We start from the raw sequence: 25,058 nt of genomic DNA, 5'->3' as shown, positions 1-25,058 counted from the left end.
GTGAGAAACCTTGTTTGAAAAAATAAAAAGATTCTCAATTAACATTTCGCCCGGAAACCTAATAGTCTTCATTTCGGGTTAGAAAGTCATATCCAAGGACATGTTAAGGCTTTGGAATCTTGGAGTGTTTTCAAATAGATTCACTAAAGCAGATAATGAGACGGCAACAGGTATCGATCATTCCTTTATTTACTGAACCGGCGGCTGGAAGAATTGATGCAACGCAATGGCTAAATGTGTCACATCCCTTCAAGATCTCATATACAATCAGTTCACAAAAATGCGTGTGAAATTCTGTGAGTTGTGTAATTTTTGTTGCTGTTGTTGTTGTTGTTGTCGTCATCCGTTTTCACGCAAAATATGCCCTTGAGAAAAAATACTTGCTTATACTAGTAAGAGCACTCAAGCACTTGCATTCCGATACCATTTGGTGAGAAATGCTTATGCCATCTTGTGGGTGAAAACAGAACTGTCCCTGAGGGATACTGTCATGGAACTGTACGTAACTAAAATGATGTCAGGAGGTCAAACCAGCTGGGAAGATGTGAAAAAATCTGATTTCTAATTTTCATTTGATTAAACGTTATAACAACAAGACAGTTATTTTAGCGGCAGCTTTCTACCTTGCCAAGAAAATGCTGACCTATTGATCCCTGCTAGAGCTGGGATTTCACTGTGTGTTTATGCATTTAATGAGTTCTTCAGCAATTCCTTAACTTTTTATTGACTGCACTGTAGCGGCCGGCAGGTTGCTATATGAGTTGATCATTGCCATTCTCCATTTATTTAGAGCAGGGAAAGGGTACAATTTCAAATCTAGAGCAAAGTTTTAATCACTCGAAATAACTTCAAAGTATCCCACAAAAATGCAAGCAATTTATTTATATAAATATATAGAAGATGCTTCTGTCCGTTTCCTTATTTTTATTTTATTTGTATTTTTTTAATGTAGAAATGTTTATATTTACAACACTACAGCCTTAGTTTTGGGGGATTTTTTTTTTTTGCATGGACTCTGTATGATTTATCGAACAATGATCATCGTTGAAATATGTCAGAAATCCGAAAAAGATCAACTTTATTGTGCCCGATAAAATGGTAAATTGAAAAATCAGTGAAGCGGTAAAGGAACAATGTTGTATTTCACAATGTGACACGCACTCAGTCATAGGCATCAAGATTTGTAATGGTTATTAAGATAATATGTAATACAAACATACACCATACACCAAGTTGTTAACATGTATTAACATTTGGCTCAAAAATGAAAGTCTTGAAATGCGTTTTGCGGTCAAGGCATTTGGCCATGGACATGATAGCACCATCTAAAGGTTGAAGGCCACAATCTGCGCATCGGGATTCTTGGAGTGAGCTATTTTATGGAGGTTAATTTGATACTGAGGTTAGGTGTTATTAGAAAAGCAGGAAGGATGTTATATAGAACACATTACACTGCATCTTGCGACAAAAAAAGGAAACACGTTCTTTATTTACACTGGGTGCTGATGCCAATAAGTTTCAAAGTCAACAACATGAGAATTTTTTTTACAGAGGAAGCGGAACATAACTGCATTATCCGTGGTTGAACCTTTCCCCTTGCACAAGAGTATATAAGAACGTTACCCCTAGCACAGCAGTAAGCACCCTTTGGTACTCCAGATGTAATGGACTACATCTCCCCTGATGCTTTGCCAGCATTATGGCTGTGAGACCATTATGGCAGATGTGCTGAAGGTTGTCTACCCCTGCTCTAGTATATGATAGTAATTTGATTTTTCTACCCTTTTGATCGGCGTATTAAAGTATTGAAACCTTGCTTTACCAAATAAAGCTTTACTTAAACAGCAAAGCATGAAACAGTATAGATGGGCTAGAATTTAATATGTGTATAATTTGACAAATATAGATCAAATGGTGAAAACATTTTTAAAATAGGTACATTTTCCTCCAGAGGAAAAAAAAGGTTTTCAGTCTTTACATTCCTCCTATATGAAATCTGAGAGATACCAAAACTGAACAGGCAGTACCACCCAAATCAGCTCTCAACACCTAGAGAAAAGAGCTAACAGGGTTATTCACTAAGGTGTTAATTGTCAGGAATTCAAAGTGAATTTCCATAGATGGCTTGAAGAATGTTTCCAATTTAGCTATTCTGGCTCAAATCTGCAATTAACTTTAAATTTCCCCAATTCGCACATTAGTGAATAATCATATAAAACTCTAATACATGTGAGTGCGAACTTGTTTTGATAAACTGTCAAGAGAGAATAAGAGTATTACACTATTGGACTTGGTCCTTTTTTTAGTTATATGTATTTATATGGGAGGGGATCATCGCAGGCTAAATATGCCTATAAGAGCACTGGAATTTGTAATATCTAGAGCTATATTGATAGGCTCTGATAAATGTGAGTGTGTTCTACTCTGTTCTACATGCAATATGGAGGTTCTTTTTATGTTTTGCTGACTTCCACACGAATCCTTTAGAATAAGAATTAAGTGTTATTATTCTCTGAGAGTATATTTGGTATACTTTTTAAGTTTTCATACATTGTGTTAATTATTATTATCCATTGTTATTGTTATTATTATTAGTTGTTATTATTCCTCAGTTTTTCTCAGTGAGCAGGCAAAATACACAGGTAGCTGAGATCACGACATGCTCTATTAATATAACAATAATAATAAAAATAATTATAATGAGCAGCTTGAGCCATGTTAGTCTTCAACTCCGAGATTTGTCGACACAACTATTACACAAAATGAACCTCTAAGAGCTGTGACAAAGCAAAAAGAAATGCTAATCAGAGGTTGCGTGCTACTTAAGGAAAAATTCCCGTAAAAAGAAATGAGGTTTTGCAATATGTTGCACTATGCTCCCAACAGCATCTGTTTAGCTTTGATAAATATTCCTGGTAAACACAAGACATCTATTCTTTAAATCCAAAAGTTAAACCTTGGCAATCACTGCTACATGACTCCAAGAGTACTTGCTATTTTTTTTCACCAGGTCAAAAATATTTTTATATATAGTCAGGTTATGTTTTTAGGATTTTGTTTGAATAAAACTCAGATTGTGTAGCTAATGTAAATATGATACAGTAGCTTGCAAAGAGCGTTAGAATCTTGGTTTTCAGTCTAATAATTTTGCAGTCCACATTCATTTTGTTTATGTTTTTACTTTTCTTTTTTAATACAAATTGTTTTATTTTCCCCAGTTACAGGATGCACTTTGTTAAACAAATAACATAGACACAATTTACAAAATATGTGTGCAAACAAAACGCTTCCTGGGTCATGTTTGACACTTAATAAGAGTTTCAAAGAATACTAAAATATGTAAAATGATAAACAAAGTCTGCTCCTCCCCTTCTCATCCAATACACATCCCACTCGGGGCTAGTTACAAAAGGAACCTGGCAGAGAACTTAATATACTAACCACCTGTTTCAGTCTTCTATTATTTAAAAAGGAATGGGATGTTAATCAAGGCACAGGAAGCCTCTTAATTAGATTATAATTTGCATTATAAGAATTTTATTCCGTAGAATACGCGGCACCTAAAGTAAGACAAGGTGTGAGTTGATTTCAATTGAATGAAAAAGACAGAACAATGGTTTATTCAGTAGAATGTGGATTGGAAGAACTGCCAAGATATTGGAAACTTTAGGGCAAAAGTCCAATTTTACTACTTTGGACAAAATTTACAGTTTCCCTTTTAATTGTCAACAATTCCTGGTTTATTGATTAAACCTTTACAGTCCATTTATGTTTATTTCTCTTCCTTGAAACTCTGAATTAAGGGAAAATAAGACAATTGAGAGATTCAAAAGACATCGTCATAAACCACAAACCAAAAGCTGAGTGTTTTCTAATTTTATAAATGATTACAGAACCCCAAAATTATATTATTTTCTCCCAATATAGAATTTGGCATTGTGTATCTTTTATTATGTTATCTTTGTACGTCTAGTTTTTGTGTGTTGATTTTAGGGTTAGTGTTAGGATTCCTTTAATCTTACAAAGTCACAGGACATATCTGTAGCAGTACTGCCCTGAGACCCAATTGGGGACCCACACTGCATGGCGTCAATCAAACTTTGTCTTACAGGAAATAATGTACAATGATGGTATCCACAACGTGCAACGTTTAAAAAAAATGATCTGCAATTTAAAAAACAAAACAACAAAAATACCTACCATGATATCCTTTCTACCATAACAGCCATTGATGAATCCCTCTGCTGAGCTTTGTACACTGTTTTGAGACAGAAGCTAAATTTAGAAATAAATCGGCGGACATGCTTGTTTTATTACATAACGCACCCCACCTTCCCTGGGGTCTCAGTGTGCAGGTATGTTAAATGTTGCTTGTCAGAAGATGCTGGACAGTGTTACAATGTGTAGGGTTTTAAATGATGTCAAATTATTCCCAATAAGAACAGAAGTTTAGCCGACAACGTTAATGTAATGCAGAGCTGGAAATGGAACTGGTGAATATAAACCAGAGCTGACATATCTCTGATAGGAATAAGTCTAATCCAGAAAATAAAAGTAGTAATTCCTTGTATGATTCATGTTTTTACACATTGTCCCTTTACATAGCCCGATAGTCACACAGACAGACAGACAGGTACACTGACAGACAGATAGAGAGACACACACCACTGGTCCTTATAAGCAACAAAGTCCTTCTTGACACACACCTGAATTCAGTGACAGTGCAAGACTACTTTGCACCCTAGGCAAGGCCAGCTACTTGTGTTCCCCCCTACAAAGAAAAAAACAATTGTCAACGTTGTGTCTCTTTCTCCTCCAACACCTTTGTGTCTCTTTTATCCCTTCCTCAGTGTCTCTTCCCCCACCAGCACTTTAGTGGATATCTCCCCCCCCCAACCTCTCTGTGTCTCTTCCCCATCCAGCCCATCTGTGTGTCTCTTTGTCCTTCCAAGCCCCTCTGTGTGTCTCTTTGTCCCTCGAGCACAGGGGTCCTCAAACTCCGCCCCCCCAGATGTTGCTGAACTACAACTCCCATGATTCTTTGAATTACATAGATAGCTAGAGAATCAAGGGAGTTGTAGTTCAGCAACATCTGGAGAGCCGGAGTTTGAGGACCCCTGCTCTAGCACCTCTGGGTGTCCCTTTATCCCCCACCCCCTTTGTGTGTCTCTTTTTCCCCTTCCCCAGAAACTCTGTGTCTCTTCCCCAGCTCTATTGTGTCTCTCTTCTCCCCACAGGCCCTCTGTGTATCTCTTTGTCCGCTCATTCCCCCTCAGCCCTCTATGTGCTACTCTCCCCCAGCCCTCTGTGTGCCTCTCATCCCCCCAGGCCTATGTGCGTCTTCTGCCACACCCCCTCTATGTTCCTCTCCTCCCCCAAGCTTGTGTGCTTCTTCCGCCATGCTCCCTCTATGTGCCTCTCCCCCTTCAGCCTTCAGTGTGCCTCTTCCATCTCTTTAGCTGTGTGTGCCTTTTAATCCCTCAGTCCTCTGGTTGCCTCTCCCTGCAGTTCTCTGTGTGCCTCTCTCCCCCCAGCCCTCTGTGTGCCTCTCTCCACCTCAGCCCTCTGTGTGCCTCTCTGGCCGAGCTGTGGATTGTGGTAGAATAGCGTATTTACCTCTATTCTTACTAACAGGAAGTTGTCAGCACTCTCTGTGCACAATTCCTATCAGACTGGATAGAGGGAAACAAGCTAATCTAGTGCGGTATGCGGCTCAGCCACACTACATCCAGAGACTGTCAGGATGGGAGCACTGTGCTGTGCACTCCCTACCTGCTGGTCACCAAGGCTTTGCACCCCACCCACCCCCCTACCGGTCACTCCAGGCTTGAGACTAGAACCCATTTTTAAAAATATATATATTTTTTAATGTTCATTCACTCCTCCCATCTATCACTTTCCACCATTCCCGCTCCTGATGTTTCCTAACTCCTTACCCATTGTAAAAATGGGAAACCTTATAGCTCCATTGCACCATGGTGCATGGTCTTTTTGGGGACCTCATTCAATGATAAGGACTGATATGGCACCAGCACTCTGGAGATACCATGATATGCATCCTTTCATGACTAGCCACACCACTACCATATCTCTGTGACTGTCTGAGACTGATATGATTGGACTTGATATTGGTAGCACTGGACCATGGTCAAGAAGCATCAATAGAAATCTGCCTGAGCCATCAAAGAGACTTTGGTTATCCCGTATTCCATGGCTTCCTCAAATTTCTATTGGCGTGGAATATACATAAAGTGAAACAGCGTTAAAGAGTTCATATTACATCCCTTAAAAATAATCCCAAGTTTATTTTTTAAATACTCATATTCCAATGTGATGTAGGTCATAACACTACTTTAAAATGCATAATTTAAGTATAAAAAGAATTAGGAAGAACATTCAAAACACAGTGTTCAAAATAATTTATTTGGATTTAAAGTTGCAGCAAGGCTGCAAGGCTAGATGTAAAAAGTGTCTCTCGTTGTGTTTGAATCAAGAAAAATAAAAAAAAGTCAAACCACGTCAAGCCCTCTTTTCTCACCTTTGGGAGATTTTTGACTCAGTATGAGTAGATACAGTGGAAGAAACACCCCCACCCCTTTTAGCACCTGATGGTCTTTCAATCGGCTAATTCTAAAACGTAGGTGTTATATCATTTCAAGGAGTTTCATAGATTTTATTACTGAATAATCCTCTTTTAGGAATTCACCATTCAATATTCACTGCAAAAGGTAGAGCTCCGCAGGGGTGGGTTTTAGAGATAATCTAGCAATCCTCTAGCAGATTAATCTGGTGGGGGGTGGGCAAATCTAGTCTCCCTAATTTTCTGAATCCAAAAATCTAAACTTTTAAAGATTTATGAGCGATAATGCTTTTATTTAACTGTAATTGTTTGCAAATTATTTTACCACTGCACACTCTTTTGTTAACTCTTGAAATACATTTTCATGTTTTTAGTTTTATATTTGTATGCCTTTTTTTCTGTCTCCTATTTTTATTGTATATTTATCATCTATAAATATATGTATATAAAATGCTACACTTGAAAAGCACGGCGTGTGTGTGTGTGAACCATGTTTCCTATAATGTATAGTAACAGTATATACGTATATTAAGCTAAATTACATCATTAATTATTTACTCTGTTTATGTACAAAAAGCACCTTCGCTATATGACTTTGCTTTCCATCTCTTTGGTAATATAATTGCCAGCTTCAAGCACACAGTAGCGAGTTAACCCTTTACCCATCCAGAATTTTTACGCCATTTGAAAATTTACAGAATGTGCTGATTTCTAATTCAAGAGCAAAAAAAAACCAAATAATTGGAAAATAATACAATCATTTTATTTTTAGTAATGCCGATGGATTGCATTGTTACCTGCTGAATAAAGCCCTAATTATTAACCCATTCGGTAATAGACATGGTACAAAGCATTGCAAAGCATTGCGCATGTTTTCAGCAAAGCAGCCTTCCTCTGCACATTGAGAATAGAAAACTCTGTTTCATTTTCCATCTGCTGTATAGCTTCTGACAGACTAAGGCAGTGATGTGTAACACTGGCACTGCAGATGTCTGTTAACTACAATTCCCATGATGCTACATTCCCTGTTGTAGCTGATGCAAAGGGGGAAATAGGAATAAGGTTAGCGATAGCCTTAACGCCTCTTGGGAAACTATTCCCAGTTTGGACATCAAAGTGTCGACTCCTTTCAGTCTAATTTTCTCTTCATTTTTGGTTATTTTTTGGCACAATTGTCGGGTTTTTTGTAGCTGTTGCTTTTTTAAACCCTGACCGTCATTTTTCAATATGTGCCATTTTTCGCCAATGAAACGTATCGATGAATATTTCTGCCACTTTTTCCGAAAGAAAAATAGCGGAATTGTCTCCGCCACTATAGGTTTGGTGAACTTCTGAGATGCAAAACGCTGCAAAATCTCTTCGAATTTACTATGAAGAAAACGTTATTAATAAACATGATCAAAATAATGGCGGGATTCAACCGCCACTTTTCAGAACACTTTAATAAATATCCCCTGCTTTGTGCATTTTTTTTGTACATGTTCCAACTGCGTTCCACAATCCCCTTCCCCCCACCTGCAAGCACCTATGGGCATTATGCACGTTTGATTGATTAAAGACCATAAGTTGTAATGTTTACACAGGACTAAATACATATTATTATTATTATTATTTTATTATTTATATAGCGCCAACAAATTCCGTAGCGCTGTACAATATAATCTATTGATCACCATTGAAGATGATCAATACAGTCGCTTATCCGGTGCTCAATTAAAAAACATCCAAATGAAAATATTCTATTAATTTAAATCTATTTCTATACCCAGTTAACAACGTGAAATGTAAAGTATTATAACTTGTATGGGGAGTTTACATAGACCCCTTTTGAGGTAGGTAGATAAATTATAGCAAGCTATAAGTTGTAGCAAAATAAAACCCGGAATGAATGGCAAAATATATGGAATAATAGCGAATCTGTAAAAAAAAAAATCTCAAAATCAGCCGTAGTAACTGCTTTGATTGTTTCTGAATAACTTTTGCCATCTGGATTTTAATTTGCTTCAATTTAAAGCTTAATGAATTAAACCAATATTGTTGGATGTGTTTGAAACAGCAGGTAAGATATCAGGAGGAGAGTCAGACTGGCCTACAGAATCAAGCTGTTCTCTAGTCTAACAATGAGAATGTGTCTTGTCTCTGAGCTCCTGAGCTGGGGTGGAGAAGCTTTTAGCCTGTCACTCAAACATCAAGCTGACAGGAGCTAGCATTCTATCAGTTTAAGATAGCACCGATTGCTAATTCAGGGAAACAAAATAGCAATTGTAATTATGGCCTTTGATAAGATAAAAAGAAAACAAGAAGAGAGAAAGGCAGTTAGAATAGAGAGTTATGGTACAGGGAACAAGGGAAAGAAGGAGAGAATGAAATGAGTGAGCAGTAAAGACCTCAGATTAAAAAGCTGATAATCTACAGTATATTAACAACTGCCAATCAAACAGACAAGGCTGAGAAAACGGATTGTCTGAGAACACAGTCCATTCATGGCTTTAGACTGCAAGCATTTGTTTAGATTATTTAAAGCAGCCATTTATAGTATGTTTAACCTATTGGGTGCAAAAATGATGGACTCATTGTCACCCACCTCCAGCCTGCATTGAAGACCACCACAAACCCCATGAAAGGTTATGGGGGGTGCAGTACCCCCCATTAAATGTATCTATGGTCTCCCAGACAAAAGTCACTCAGGCAAGTCCTTACATGTTCTCTGGCCTTCTCCTTGCAAATCCACAGGGATACAACCTTCACTTGGGTTTGACAGTATTAATTATTATTTTTGTACATTTTTACTAGTAAAACCATTGATCTCCAAGCCAATTCAACTAATCATGTAGTAATACTGTAATCTGAGCCAGGTGAATTGAATTGGATATCTAAAAGATCATTTTGGAATGTGTGTGTGGGGTGGGGGGGGAGGGTGCCTGTATTCAACTTACTTTATAGACACCCGGCATGCAGCATGTTTGTATTAACCCCTTGAAGCCAAACACCCTTTAACAGTGATTGGAGAAAGAGTGTGCAACCACATTAACTCTTTCAATCCAATGGCTTGCTGGGCATGTTGTAAACCAGCAGGGGGTATAGCTACCCTCTGATCATTAAAGAGTTAATGCATGCACACGCTACAGCAAAATAAAAAGGCACAAAAATACATAGTAACCATTTAAATGAATAATAATTGTTTTCATTTATTTAGCAATGATTCCAAGCTAGATTATAGAAAGTACATGGGATTTCTTTCTCTTGTTTAATAAATAAATCGGTGCACCTTTAAAATGTTTTTTTTTGTTTTTGTTTTGCATGTTTGTGTTTGTTTGTGTGTTTCGTTTTTCTGTTTTTACCTCTCTGCACATTGTGTTGAGACCCTGCTCCAGTTGCAAGCAGGGTTTTCAATGTGAATTGGAATACAATGCATGCAGAGTGATTTTTTTTTTTTAATTACAGTCTGGCTTGAGGTACCTTCAATGTTTGCACTTCTCAATTTAAATATCTATGAGGAAGATACTATATGTACAGAAAGGCAATGTTTGCTTTCTGATAGCCCAGCGGGATGTGGGTTTATTTTAACACTTACAGCTCAGAGTAAGAAGGGACTGGGTATGGTAGGGCTCACCTTGTGAATTTGGGGATGGTGTGATAAACATTCGTCTCCACAACAGAAAAAGAAACAACAAAAATATTTTATACCTCCATCTGCAAGTCAATAGGTTCTGGAATTTAAAAAAAAAGTTTAGCAAACACAATAATTATGCCATTGCTTTGCCTTCCCTTACTATCTGACTGACTGTGACTGTGTGAGAATATGTTAGAATAATTTGAAGATTTTTCCATATCCCTAACCATAAATCTTGATTTATCCCATAGCTCCTTCTGCAGATCCCAGTTTCTAAGCCCTGGGCTCCCAGGAGCAGTTTGCTTCGGGCTATGAAACTTTACAAACGAATTAGCAATCCCCACATGTAACTTTACCTTTAAGATTTTAAAACCTCTTGATCTACATCAGACTAATTCTAGTGGTAACCCAGTGACAAGCTTTAATAAATGTTTGCAATTTGTCCAAAGTTAAAATCACAATGGGGAATAATAGTGTATATGGATACTACACCAGTGTACATTGAAACATTAACACAGGGAGATACAGTTTGGATCATTTACCTGTGCACATTAAATTCACTGTGATTAGTGTAGTTACTGCACAGAGTGAATTTATAGGATACTTTGGCTTTAATTTGAGCTCTTATTTAATGTAATTATATATATTACAAACTTGTTTTCAGAATATATAAAAAAAACATTTACTTTTGCAGGTGATTATGGCAAAGTAATATCTGTAATGTTTGGGGCAAATTCTGGGGGTTCTGCATGATAAAAAAAAATCTATAAACTTTAAAAAGTATGTAAATAGGAAGCTCCAATAAATAAACGATATATAAAAATATTGAAATAGAAGAGATCAGAAGACAAAGTGGTTTTCATATACCTGGGATCATGTACAGTTTCACACATTGATTTACACCCTATAGTGTGGGTGCAGAAGTGTGGACATGGTTTGTGGGGGTTAATCCAATCAGTGAGTCTGAGTGTCCCATAGATTCTTTCAGACACAATAACCTGTGAAGTGAAACTAACACGGACTCCTGAGAAAGACTCTACCTGTTTCTGTCTTAAAACACTTGTTACAGAGTCCCAATATACATCTAACCACATGGAGTCATCTGCTTCAATGTCTGGATCACTATAAAATGCTAATGGCTTCACACCTGGGGGAGGGGGGCACTGGCTACATTTACATCGTGTACAACGTGTAGACTTTCTTACACAAGTCATTAAACTCTAATAAAGACAAAAGATGAAATACACATAAAATTATTTTATTACCTTGGATGTTAAAATTCTTTCTATCTATCTATCTATCTATCTATCTATCTATCTATCTATCTACTATCTATCTATCTATATATCTATCTATTATCTATCTATCTATCTATCTATCATTTATCTATCTATCTATCTATCTATCTATATTTTATCAATTTATCCATCTCTCTATCTCTCTCTCTCTACCTACCTCTCTCTCTCTCTCTCTCCATCTCTACCTACCTACCGACCTACCTACCTATCTCTCTCTATCTACCTATCTCTCTCTCCCTCTCTACCTACCTACCTACCGACCTACCTATCTCTCTCTCTATCTACCTGTCTCTCTCTCTCTCTCTCTCTATACCTGTCTCTCTCTCTATATCTACCTCTCTCTCTCTCTCTCTCTCTCTCTCTCTCTCTCTCTCCCTGTCTATCTATCTATCTATCTATCTATCTATCATCTATCTATCTTCTATCTATCTATCATCTATCTATCTATCTATCTATCTATCTATCATCTATCTATTATCCCCACATGCAATGGTACATATCATAAATCATTTTAACAAGTGTTTATACCAGGATGCAAGCTGCAACATAAAATCCAAAATAAATCAAATAATAATAATGTATGAGCTATATTATTATATTATAATGTGTGAGCTATATTATGATATTATGTTATATTATGTCATGTTATGTAATAATATTATATTCTATGTTATGTTATAATATTATATCCTATGTTGTGTTATAATATAATATTATATCCTATGTTGTGTTATATTATATCCTATGTTGTGTTATAATATTATATTCTATGTTGTGTTATAATATTATATTCTATGTTATGTTATAATATTATATCCTATGTTGTGTTATATTATATCCTATGTTGTGTTATAATATTATATTCTATGTTGTGTTATAATATTATATCCTATGTTATGTTATAATATTATATCCTATGTTGTGTTATAATATTATATTCTATGTTGTGTTATAATATTATATCCTATGTTGTGTTATAATATTATATCCTATGTTGTGTTATAATATTATATTCTATGTTATGTTATAATATTATATCCTATGTTGTGTTATAATATTATATTCTATGTTGTGTTATAATATTATATCCTATGTTGTGTTATAATATTATATTCTATGTTGTGTTATAATATTATATTCTATGTTGTGTTATAATATTATATCCTATGTTGTGTTATAATATTATATTCTATGTTGTGTTATAATATAATATTATATTCTATTATATGATGTATGGCCACTTGCTGCACTGATTGGAAGCCCCAGGTTGTACTTGCTAATTGCTCTGTTTTGTGACCTACATAATTCAGTGGTTTAGCTGAGTTCAGATTGTGTGGCTGCTGTGGAAGGGGCAGGATTAACACGTGCCCCCACCCACATTTAGCCCAGGGTGGGAGAGGGGGGGACCAGCTCAGGGTAGAAGGGGGAGTTTGACATTGGAGAGCTTATGACAAGAGGAAGGAGAAGAGCTCACTGGCAATAACTTGAGTCAGTGCTCAATGAGACACCAGCCAAGACACACTCACACACTCACACACAGGCTGTGGGGTCAGAAGGGGCTTCCCAGCCACAGCTCCTCCTAAACCAGGTTACATTGGCTGAACTCATCCACTTTCTAACCATCAGCTTCCAGCAGCCAGCCTGCACACCAACACACAACGTCATTTTGGAAGATCTGATCCTCCCAGGTTGTGAAGTAGCTAATTTTTTTTTTTTTTACTTATTCAGACTTTACTTTCAGCCTCCAGAGGTTGCTCCCAGTGAGCTGAACATTCTGACAGTCTGGTTACTGTAACGTTCTATCATGATCTGCACGTTGGGACATCAGCCCCTGTGACCCTCCTCAGAGCCCACCTTGGAGAAGACTTGGACATTTCAGTCACCTCATCTTCACAACTTGGAACCCAGGCAGGACTGCGCTCTGTCTCTGCTAAGAAAGAGGAGAAACTGAGGCTGCAATCTGCTCTGGAAGGATTTTTGTCTCAGTCTGTTTGCAGTAACTCAGAAGGAAAGGGGGAGAATCTCTGCCAGGAACCTGCGCTCTGCACCTCTGGCCAGGCTTGCTGAGTGATCTTTCGGGGTGTTTCTATTTTTTGGGAGACTTGGTAGCGTGCCCCCTCATTGTGCCGGGGGTGACTTGGTGTCCTTCACTGCCTGTCTCCGCAGTTTGGCCAGGGGGGATGGGAGGAGGGGTCTGCAGAAGATCCCTGGACTAGTAGTGGCTGCATTGCACCTTCTTCTGCTATCATCTGGCTAGTAACCAAGGGACCCAGCTAGCCCAGACACAGCCACAGCTAGCCCAGACACAGGCACAGCTAGCCAGCCACAGCCAGCCCAGCCACAGCCACTCTCTGGGATTCACTGTCATTGCACCATGAGGTACATCACATCAGTCCTGGGCTATCTGTAAGTATCCCTCCTAACACCCAATGTACCTACCGTACAGGGGGCTTTATTTACTAAACACTGCATTCTACTGAATTTTAAACCTGAGACAAGAACCGATCTGGGAATATTCTCCAATCCAGTTACAGTCACTGTATGGCTATTTCAGTCTGATTGTTACAATTTGATTTCTATTTCAGTACAATCCGCAGTTTAGTAAATACAGCCCAGTTGCTGTTTAGCGATGTGTGCAATATGCCTCCTAACCTGCCCCTCTCTATCTCTTTACAGGTTGTTACACTTGTTTGTCATCTGTCTACAAGCTCAGGTAAATATCATTTATTTATACTTTTTAAATGAATCTCTAAAGGGACAGGGTTTTTGTTTTTTGTTTGTTTTTTGCTGTTTTGCTTTTTTTTTTTTTTTTTTTTTTTTATAAGTACTTTGAATTCCCCTCTCTTGCCCTGAAAATGCCTTTTAACTTCCCCCCTCCCCAACATAGGCATGAAATAGAATCATGCGATAAACAAACAAACAAACAGATAAACAATGTTTCACATAAAACACAACAAACACTCAGCGTACAGTAACTCACAAGCTCCTTCGCTGTCTGCAATCCCACATCTGATACAATGTTAGCAGCCCCTAGTTAAACAGCGAGCTGGGGGTATTGCTGAGTTCCTCTGCACTCACACATCTAATAACTGCTCAAGGTCAAAGTGTTACAATTACAATTCTAGCATTTTTGTTTTAGAATGTTTATTATCTGCACTGCAAATATATATAAAATCTGATTTTAGTGTTTGTGTAACACACATCATCTAATTGCTGTTTATACCCCCCCCCCCCCCCCCCCCCACCCCCCTATTAATTGCTGTAATGCAATGGTAGTGTCAAAAGTGCAAACCTAGTAAATTAGAATTTTGTGTAAGGAAAACTGGAAAAATATAGAACATCAGATGGTTAACAGACTCACTCCACATGCTCTGATCATCAGTGCTGGCACAAATATTTTACCATATTGCCCAGATGCACAGAGGTTGGCCCCTTCTAAAAGAGATACAGACAGTACACTGACTGCACACTTTATCACATAGGGGCTCACTCCCAGCCTGAATCTCTGATTTGATATGGAGATTCCAGCCAGAGCTGCCTTCTCACCCTTCCAGGTGGAACTAGTCTCCCCTTTCCATTTGTTCAGAATATATCTTTATAAATGTCACAGACAAGGGCAATACTTTCAACTTAAAATTACAGACAAAAGGGGAATAAATCTTCATAAGGTTGGCATGCCTAACAGTTTGTCAAATTTGTCACAGTAAGGGCAGGCTGCTTTGAAGCATAAAACAAGCTGTACTGCTGTATAGAATGGAACATATCTACAGATATACTTTGAAACCACACACCTACAAATATACAAACAAACACGAACAAGTTTATGCTAGATAAACATATTTTTGGTTTCTAAATGTTATGTAATATGTGACTAAGTCATTTTTTTTCTTTTGCTTAATATATATATTTGTATTACTAGAATGCTACTCTAAATTGTTTGTTGTGTTATATGTAGTACATATATATATATAAGTATATATATATATATATATAAAGATAGATCAAAGTAAATATATATATATTGCAAGCTAATGTCTAAATGTTTCTATATTTAGTTTTTAGATTTTAGTTCTGATATTGATATTATTTGTCCAGATTTCCCTATACGATAAATCTAATGCGATTTCAATCTGGCAAGCCTGACAAATTTAGCTTTTAATGCTCTAAGATTTGAATGTACTAAGGTACCTACACTTATATATTCAAATTATTTTCCTTTCTCGCACCCACACATTAAACTGTGTTGGCTGCCATTTAGCTGTACAATATATATATATGTACAATATAATAGCTTTTTTATATATTTCCTAAAGGTAACTATTCAGTCCCCACCTAATTTTACACAGCATGTGAGGGAGCAAAGCCTTGTGACAGATCAACTGAGCCGTCGGCTCATCCGGACCTACCAGTTGTACAGTCGGACCAGCGGCAAGCACGTGCAGGTTCTGGATAACAAAAAAATTAATGCAATGGCCGAAGATGGCGACCCACATGGTAAGAACACTTTTGGACATTTACGTACTCGGTTGAATATGTCATTGCAGTTGTGTATAATCTCTGGGTGCTGGGCAGCAGAGCTTACAATTTACTGTTAGAGAGGATCGTTCATCTGTCTGGTATCAGGCTGGTGTTGGCAAGTGAGCTTACACTTAGTGGTGTTTGCAAAGTTTAACAAAAATTTTACTTATATAACAGGGATTTTGGATAGTAAAGATGTAACTATTTTGATTTTGTTTATACATGTAAACATATGAGTACTATAGGCATTATGGCCGCCCAAGAGTAGTGGGAGTTTGAGCGCAGGGCATATTTCTGTATTTTAAGTTTCTAGACTATCTATTTGGGTGGCTAGTCATTAAACAGTGAGTTGTGAGAACCAACTTGGAAAACGAAAGTTAAAACAGCTGAGTGAGAAAAATTCCCCACTTTGTCTGAACTGAAACTGTATTCAACTTAGCTTTTTTAACCTTTATACCGCAAGGCGCTTGTCAATGTGCAATAATTCACAATTCAGTGAATAGGCCCCTACTAATACATGTTTGCAGTGGATGGGATTGCAAGGAACATGTCATAATATTATTTGCAAGATACTGACATAATGCATGACACCAGTATGCTCTTTTTATCCTCCTCCCATGAGTCAGCAACCCATAAAGCTTACACTCTAATTTTGGAGTTTGACATAGATAGATAACTGCCCTGCTAGGATTACAGGGAGGATTAACTGTCTCAAAGACCCAACCACCAGTTTGCTATATCTATCTATCTATCTATCTATCTATCTATCTATCTATCTATCTATCTATCTATCTATCTGTCTATCTATCTATCGATCGATCTATCTATCTATCTATCTATCTATCTCTCTATCTCTCTATCTGTCTATCTGTCTCTCTATCTATCTATCTGTCTATCTGTCTATCTATCTATCTGTCTATCTATCTATCTATCTATCTATCTATCTGTCTATCTATCTATCTATCTATCTATCTAACTATCTATCTATCTATCTATCTATCTGTCTATCTGTCTATCTATCTATCTATCTATCTGTCTATCTATCTATCTATCTATCTATCTATCTGTCTCTCTATCTATCTATCTGTCTATCTGTCTATCTGTCTATCTATCTATCTGTCTATCTATCTATCTATCTATCTATCTGTCTATCTGTCTATCTGTCTATCTGTCTATCTGTCTATCTATCTATCTATCTATCTATCTATCTATCTATCTATCTATCTGTCTATCTATCTATCTATCTATTTATCTATCTGCCTGTCTATCTATCTATCTATCTATCTATCTATCTATCTATCTATCTATCTATCTATCTATCTATCTATCTATCTGTCTGTCTATCTATCTATCTATCTATCTATCTTCTCACTGTCTGCTCTGGGGGGTAGATGGGGGGAGGAGAGTTGTACAATGCATAAATAGAAATGCAATGTGTTGTTAAACTCCCTTTGGCACTAATGGGGTTAATTGTCTCAATAGTTCAGGGTTAGCCAAGCACACGTTTTAGTGGTCACCGCTTTGTTTGGCCTAATTTTAACGCTTCGCTTGTAACTTTGCCTTTGATAAATTAAACATGTTGGGGCTTTATTTAACAAAGGCTTTCTGGTGCAAAACAGATGCAAAGTGAGTGTAAAAATTAGCACCACATTTATCAGAGATGCTAATTCCTGAAGGACAGTGGCTCTTTTAAATGGTTGATAAACGAGGTGCTTCAGTTGCACTGGATGAGGTAAAGACCCCCCAGAGTTTCACAGAGAATAGGTTTTAACAGGTAGTAGGAGATATAGTGAAAGACTTTCCATTATTTTCCCCTGTTAGTGTTTACATCTAACTACGCAGTACAGGCCTTGTCAGACGAAGCTGTGTTTAAGGCTGCAGGCCTGTAACTGCAGGTGGGATAAGCCAGGCCACAAAACAAATTATTTTAATCAGATTAGTATAATAAACAGAGACTTAAAATCCAATGTTTATAAAATAGTAGTGTATCAACTATTCTAAAATCTGTGCTGGTAAATTACAACACATTGACGTAGCTGTACATATGTTCCCCGCCCATAAATCTAATTTAATATAGGGGTCCATTCCCTAAACAGTGAGTTGCAGCAAGCTGCCAACTGTCTTGTAAAATTAAGACAAAAATAGTCAATACAGATAAATTGTCTAGCTCAGCTTAAGTGTAGATTTTTTTTTTATCTAACTTGACTATTTTAGTTTTTCAAGTTAATTGTTGGCTCACCACACTGTTTAGCAGATAAAGCACTCGGAGCAGAACAGACATGGATTCTGGGTTTGCTTTTGGCTGTCGCTGTAGTTAGCTAAAGGGTGCTTTTTATCTATATATTTAGATGGGGTTTTTTTTTCACACTTGAGAAAATTATGAATAACAAAGGAAAACATTTGCCTTAAGCAAGTTCAATGTGAGACAGTGGACACAGACAACCAGACAGATGAGAAAATTATACATACGCAGACGGTCTCATACGACATTGATTCATAAAATAAAATGCAATTCAGTCAAAAATAGAGCTTTTTAACTGAAAAATAATATTTTTGAAGAAGTAAAGATTCTGGGATTTAGAATGAAGAAACACACACACACACACACACACACTCACACACACGCAGACAAAAGAAATATACAGGGATAAGAGTATGATACTAAACAGAAATATAACAAGCAGTTTCTCAGATGCAAAGGTTTAACAGAGTTGGAAGTCTGTAAATGTTAAAAGGAGGTTCAAGATTGTTCTATATAAATCTCCAGAGAGACCCCCATGTCTGGCAGAACCATTAAAACTCTTAGTACTTTCACCTTTTTTAACATTTCCTGAATAGTTTCTCCTCTTTTCAGTCCAGTTTGGGGATCAAATGTGTCTCACTGCATTTTTTCTGCATTTACGTAGCTACTTTACTTCAAAGTTTTAGCAGAAAACATAATTTTACTGGGATAAAACTGTCACTACAGCAAAAAAGAATAGAATTGAAAATGGTATGCTTTCCAAAAATAAAACTGGGAATACTCGTGACCCCAGTTTAAAAAATCTTAACCAAAAAAAAAAAGGACTTTAATTTAGCATTATCTCAAACAATAAGAGTATCTTAAACAGATTTTTTCATTTGCACTTTTTACCGCTGACACTTGCTACGTCACTCGTGGTATAATGCTCTACACGGGATCATTTATTAGATACATTTCTTAATCACAGTTATTCTTACATGTCCCTGTGTTAGGAGGGACAGTCAGTCTGGACCACCTCGAAGACACGTTATATCTGGCGAGCTGGCCTGCTTTTATGTTTACTGAATTCATACTGTTTAAATATATATCTGGATATAAAGAGTAGAAAGAAATTAGGAGTACTCATAGGTAGACAGATATGTAAATAGACAGACAGACATAGATGCATGCATTGTTTGTTTGCTGCGTATGGTCTTATTACATTCTAGGAGTATTTAAAACCAATATACTAAAAAAAAAGATATGGAATTTTAGGCATTAGTTGTCTAGACCAGTTTCAATAAGATATCTGTTTGTTTTCCACCAACGGGGTTTATTACACTGAAAATGCGAGGTTACATTACTTGCACCAAACAAAACCTTTACCTTACCATCTTCCGTCTGTCTGTAAGACAATGTGTAAGAAGAAATGAATCAATATTCTTTGAACCTTTTACCGGATTTCATATGGATTTTGCTTCATTTCCCACCAAAAGGCCCATAAGAGATCCATCCATTTGCACAGTTATTGAATCGGAAGTAGATTTGGATCAGGTGGGGAATTTATCCTATAACATAGATGGGAGACTTTTTATTATCTGTTAGAGGGGTGAGCAATACTGATAAGACGTGAATATTTTAAATAGAGGCTAATTAAAGAATTCAGAGTCTAATCTCCAGTCTTTGTATGCTTGTGTACAAAGGGTCTTGATGTGAGCTAAGGTAGGCAAAATTTCACATTTTAAATTTGGAGTTGCAAACTTTTTCTGTAAACAAAGAGGGTGGCAATAAATCTATAAAGTAAAATAAAAAAAAACAAAATAAAAAAACAAGAAACATTGTCTCAATGAAAAAAAATAAATAAATATTAGATGATTTTTATTTTAGTGGTTTTAGTTTGGTATTTTACCCAAGTTTAATACCATACTTCTATTTCTGGGTGTTTACTTTGTGACAGAATACTACATAGCAATGTCTATTGAGTCCACATTTATCTGTGGATGTCCATACTCTGCAGGGGGTCTGTCTTTCAATAAACAGGTCATTCTAGTGATTGGAGAATAACTTGGGAAATATAGTCTAAAATATAAGAGTTGGGAAAAGAATCGTTAATTTTGCTCAGATGTCTGCTCATCGTGGCCATCATGATGTTCAAATTAAAACATACTATGACAAAACAACGCATATCTATCAGCGTAAAACATATTAACGACAGCATGCTTTCAGTTATTATTTGAATAGATTTACAAGTGACATTCTAATGCCGTACTTAAATTCTGCATGCAGTTATTAATCATTTAGAATCTCTATGGATTAGGAATACATATTAATATAAGGCGAGACCAGACAGAGAGTTTTGTATGTGGGGGGATGTCTGTTTTTTTTTTTTCTGTTGTTTTTCTTTTCTCGAAAGTGCATTGACCCAAAATTTGCATAGTCAGTCAATCAATAAGTAAATCAATAAGCCTCAACACACAAGGGTGAAAGAAATTAAAGGGCATTTGCTACCCTTTGTGTACTGTGTACCGAGCAAGCCAATAAAAAAATACTTTAAATTGCTACTCTCCCTGGTTCAACAATTACAAGTGGTAAGAAACTCCTCTTGTGTTCTGTAACGACTGAAGGGGTTAATATTGACCTGCATTTTATGTACACATAGAAACTGTCATATTAAACTGGTAGACACAAGTGTAGAATTGGGATAGGGAGTCTGAAGTAGTGATTGACAGTTTGTTATCTCTCTGTCTGGTACAAATATAACATGTTTTAGCACAGATGGTTTTGTCTGTCTGTCTAATAAATGACTATCCTGAGCTAGTGCAGATTCTTATGTCTTTATAATATGTATTGGAGTTGGCAATCCCATAGGGTTAACAGGTCAAACCATTGTTTCATGAATCAAATCTTTTCATTCTGCTACAAAAAAAAAGACCTTTTCGGTAAATAGAAACAAAATTGCCATCATTTAAACCTGAATTTATCACGGACATTAATCTGGCGTGTAAAAGTTTTCAAAGCTGGACATTGCAAATTGATTGTTTCAACTGTCTAAGACTGGAAGCAAATATATGGAACAAAAAATGTATATTTTGTCCGTAATTGTATAAAATGTTTCCTGTGCTTTTCTTAATTAAAGACCAGGTTACGTTACCATGTGAGTGCCAGACGTTATGCAATGCATTGTTTTGTAAGGCATTGCGTAATTCTGGCACAATGTGAGTTTAACATTTTTGTTCCATTTACCAATGCAATGGTGCAATGCTACATAGATATTCAAATATTAAGGAACAAGTTGAATGGCCCAGGAGGATTGACAGACACTGGGGAAGCTGGAAGCCATGGAGTTGAGGCTAAAAAAAAAAACAGGGGGAGATATATAAAAAGACAAAGGGGGATCTGAAAGGGTTAGTTCGGTGAGACATGGGTGAGCTTAGAAAACATTGGGCGGCTTAGAAAACAAAACGAGATCTAGAACCTCTGACTCAGAATCCAAAAACATATTTTCAACAAAGTATGGCAATTGGATCATTATTGTTCCGTAAGAAACGTTTGTTTAGATGTTCATATCTGGATGTGGCTGAATTAAAGAAGTAATGATTTGCTCTTTAAATAACATTTATTGTGTGTCTTGCTAGTACTTCAATAAAATCACAGGGAATTTCTGCCTGAACGTCCTCTTGATTGGCACAGTTCACGTATATTGAACATTTCCCTTTTTTTACGTTTATTTCTTTGTCCTTACAGCCAAGCTGATTGTCGAAACGGACACGTTTGGAAGCAGAGTCCGCATTAAAGGCGCAGAAACTGGCTTTTATATCTGCATGAACAAAAAGGGAAAACTGATCGGCAAGGTAAGGACATTTTTTGGAGCATGACAAAATATTGTCATATACATGCTGGGACCAGAGGCCTGGAGACTCATTTAAGCGTAAAGAGAAGTCATTTGGCAGTTATCGCAGCTGAGAGAAACAGAAAGGGTTTTCATGAGGCTCTGATTAATTTATTTATTTATTTTTAATTTAAATAAAATTAGGGAAGAAATGTAAGAAAGCGAAAGAGTAAAAAAAAAACAAAAAAAAAACTATTATTAATTAAAAGACATAGGAGAAAAGGAAAGGGAAAAGGCTGACTAAAGGGGGATAAAAGAGTCAAAAAGAATAAAAGGTGGGAAGAATAAAAGGGGTGTTTCAAATTCCATATATCTTCTTTAACAAATAGCTAAACTGCTTTACTATTCTGTGCGATTACATGGTACAACTAAATGGAATGTCCAGGCAGAGTTCAGACTGCTGCATTAGTAAGCCCTGAAATCTTCCCTTTAGTCATGCTTTCCCTTTAACAACCAGTAATATTTCACAAGCTGCTTTTTCTCAACTTCACTTTCAAGCCATTGTCAGCCTTTAAAGGGAAACTGTCATCATTTTAATTTGAATTTATATTTAAAGTCGACATTTGCCTGAGTTAGAACCTACGCGTGTACGGTTTTGTAAAGCAAACTTAAAGTAAATATTTTCCTACTATAAGTGCATCTAGTGGATTCATTTTGCTCTATGGGGTGGCCATCTTTAAGCCTCTTTGGTCAAAATCACAGCTTATCCAACCACAGATTGTGCTGGTAATGAAGAGCAAGTGCGGGGTCACAAAACTTAAACTATCAGCAAGCAAAGGGCCTCTCAGAAATGCCCTTAAAGACGTTTTCAGACCTTGAAATTATGAATGGATTAAGCAGATAAGCAGGGCCTCTAATCCAAAAATACTAAAGATGGCCACCTCTATATAATCATTGCAAAAGAAGGCACAATGAGGCTGTGTTACAAGCAATCTTTGATTTTCACTACCTTTAAAAAGACGTTGACCGTTTTCCTTTAAGATGTCTAAGGAAATGAGGATATTTATCCCTTCTGAGCAATGTATTGGGCTGGGTGCGGAGATTAAAAGTAATCAAAGCTCAGACCACAGTTAGCTTTATATATCTGATTTCGACTTCCCTCGTTCGAGATTTATTCATTCCAAGCACTAGTTATCTGTGGCCTACGTAAACGTTACAGTTTGATATGTTAAGGATTATTATTTAGGATTAACATAACCTGGATTTCTGGAGAAATTATTCAGGAACTGAAAATTTTCGGCAAAAATAACTAAAGTAGTAAATTCTGGCTATTCTTGCTAACTTGGCTTATTTTGACCTACAAATGTTCAATTCCTGTATTGATTTCACACAATTTAGTGTTTAGTGAGTAAATACCAACATATTGCATAATATCCAATAAGCATCTAATGATATCCGTTAAAGAAGTTATGTTCCTAGAATGTAATTAAAATCTGTAGCATGCCCACCAATTTGTCACAGTAGCATCACAAAATAATGCCCAGGTCACCCGTCATAATTTACAAACCACCAACGTTTACTGCAGTGTTGTATAATGGGGTTTCTGCTCAAAGTTATAAAACTGGTGTCTGTGTCAACTTTTTGGGTGATTTTGCAAGTCAGAAAGTTGCAACTACATACCAAGAAGAATGGATGTAGCTGAACTACTGTGAGAAATTCATTAAACCTATGTTTTATCAACAAAAAGAAAGAACGTACAATTAAATATAACACCTCTCTGAAATGTAATAGGATTCTTAGTGAATAGAACATACACCTCTCTTCGGGTTTAGAAATGTTACAGCTACGACAGAAGCTGTTCCATTATACACCTCAAACATGTTTAATCAACTCTACTTAATGCCATGATTTACATAATGAAGGATGATGGCTAATTCTTTAACCAAGTAGATGTTGTTTTAAGTATTTAAAAGTCATGATTCTTTTTCAAAATGTGGTGTGTTCACTAAGCAGTGAGAGACTTGCAAAATTTAGACCAACACAAGAACTATAACATATTAAACTGGCTGGGTTGGAGTTTTTTTTTCTCCAAATTTCCATAATTTTCGTCCAAGTTATACAATTTAGTTGTCAATTCAACCCAACTCTGTGTTAGTGAACACACACCCTTCGTTAAGCAGAATGATAATATAAACTTGATCTTTCCTCGTGAAATGTATCTGGATCTTTGTTATGTCAGCAATGTTTGTTTTTGTTTGTGTTTGTATATACACATCATCATAAAATATATACTAATTATATCTTTTTCATGGTATGTCTGCAGACAAATGGGAGAGGCAAAGATTGTGTCTTCACCGAGATTGTCCTCGAGAACAACTACACTGCTTTGCAAAATAGCAAGTATGAAGGCTGGTACATGGCGTTCACACGAAGAGGCCGTCCTAGGAAAGGTTCCAAGACAAGGCAGCACCAACGGGAGGTTCATTTTATGAAGAGGTTGCCGAAGGGCCACCACACCACAGAACCTCATAAACGTTTTGAGTTTATTAATTACCCTTTTAATAGAAGGAGTAAAAGAACTCGATACTCAAGCTCTCGGTAGGAACCGGACAAGAGTCACTTCCATGTTCCAGAGACTTTTCATACAGACTACTTTATTCTAATATAAAAACGGACAAGTTGGACTAGCTGTTTTATATATAAATATACATATATATTTTTTTGTTTTTTACAGAAGATGATCTATTTTTTTATTTCTACAGACTTTTTTTTTTTAAGAAAAAAAAAACAAAAAAGAAGAACTGTACGGACTTACAAAAACAATGTGCGCTCTGCACATAGATCTTAGACTTTTCTTTAAAAAAATAAAATAATAATCTAGCAAACAACGTTGTAGGTTAAAGTGAAACCGAAACCTGGGACCAAAAGTGCTACTTACAGATAAAAAAACTTAACCAAAAACAAACAAACAAACAAAATACAGGTACTGAACAACTGAG

The 25,058-nt window shown here is 36.5% G+C and overlaps 1 protein-coding gene across 2 annotated transcripts; it reads left to right on the top strand.

Moving 5' to 3' along the window:
• The first annotated feature begins 12,963 nt into the window (after positions 1-12,963).
• On the top strand, positions 12,964-24,733 carry FGF8 (fibroblast growth factor 8). 2 transcript variants are annotated; one of them, XM_063435349.1, is made up of 5 exons: positions 12,964-13,897; positions 14,168-14,204; positions 15,838-15,985; positions 21,975-22,081; positions 24,383-24,733. In XM_063435349.1, the coding sequence occupies exons 1-5, from the start codon at positions 13,866-13,868 to the stop codon at positions 24,659-24,661; spliced, it is 603 nt and encodes a 200-aa protein (XP_063291419.1). In that variant the 5' UTR covers positions 12,964-13,865; the 3' UTR covers positions 24,662-24,733. The 2 variants fall into 2 exon arrangements, with proteins under 2 accessions (XP_063291419.1, XP_063291418.1); XM_063435348.1 differs by having other exon boundaries at positions 12,967-13,897; positions 15,805-15,985.
• Positions 24,734-25,058: the final 325 nt, after the last annotated feature.

The sequence above is a fragment of the Pelobates fuscus genome, chromosome 10, assembly GCF_036172605.1.
Source record: "Pelobates fuscus isolate aPelFus1 chromosome 10, aPelFus1.pri, whole genome shotgun sequence".
In the NCBI taxonomy this organism is placed as follows: Eukaryota; Metazoa; Chordata; class Amphibia; order Anura; family Pelobatidae; genus Pelobates; species Pelobates fuscus.
Note: the sequence above shows the minus strand (reverse complement) of the source record. Positions and strands in the feature narration are given on the sequence as shown.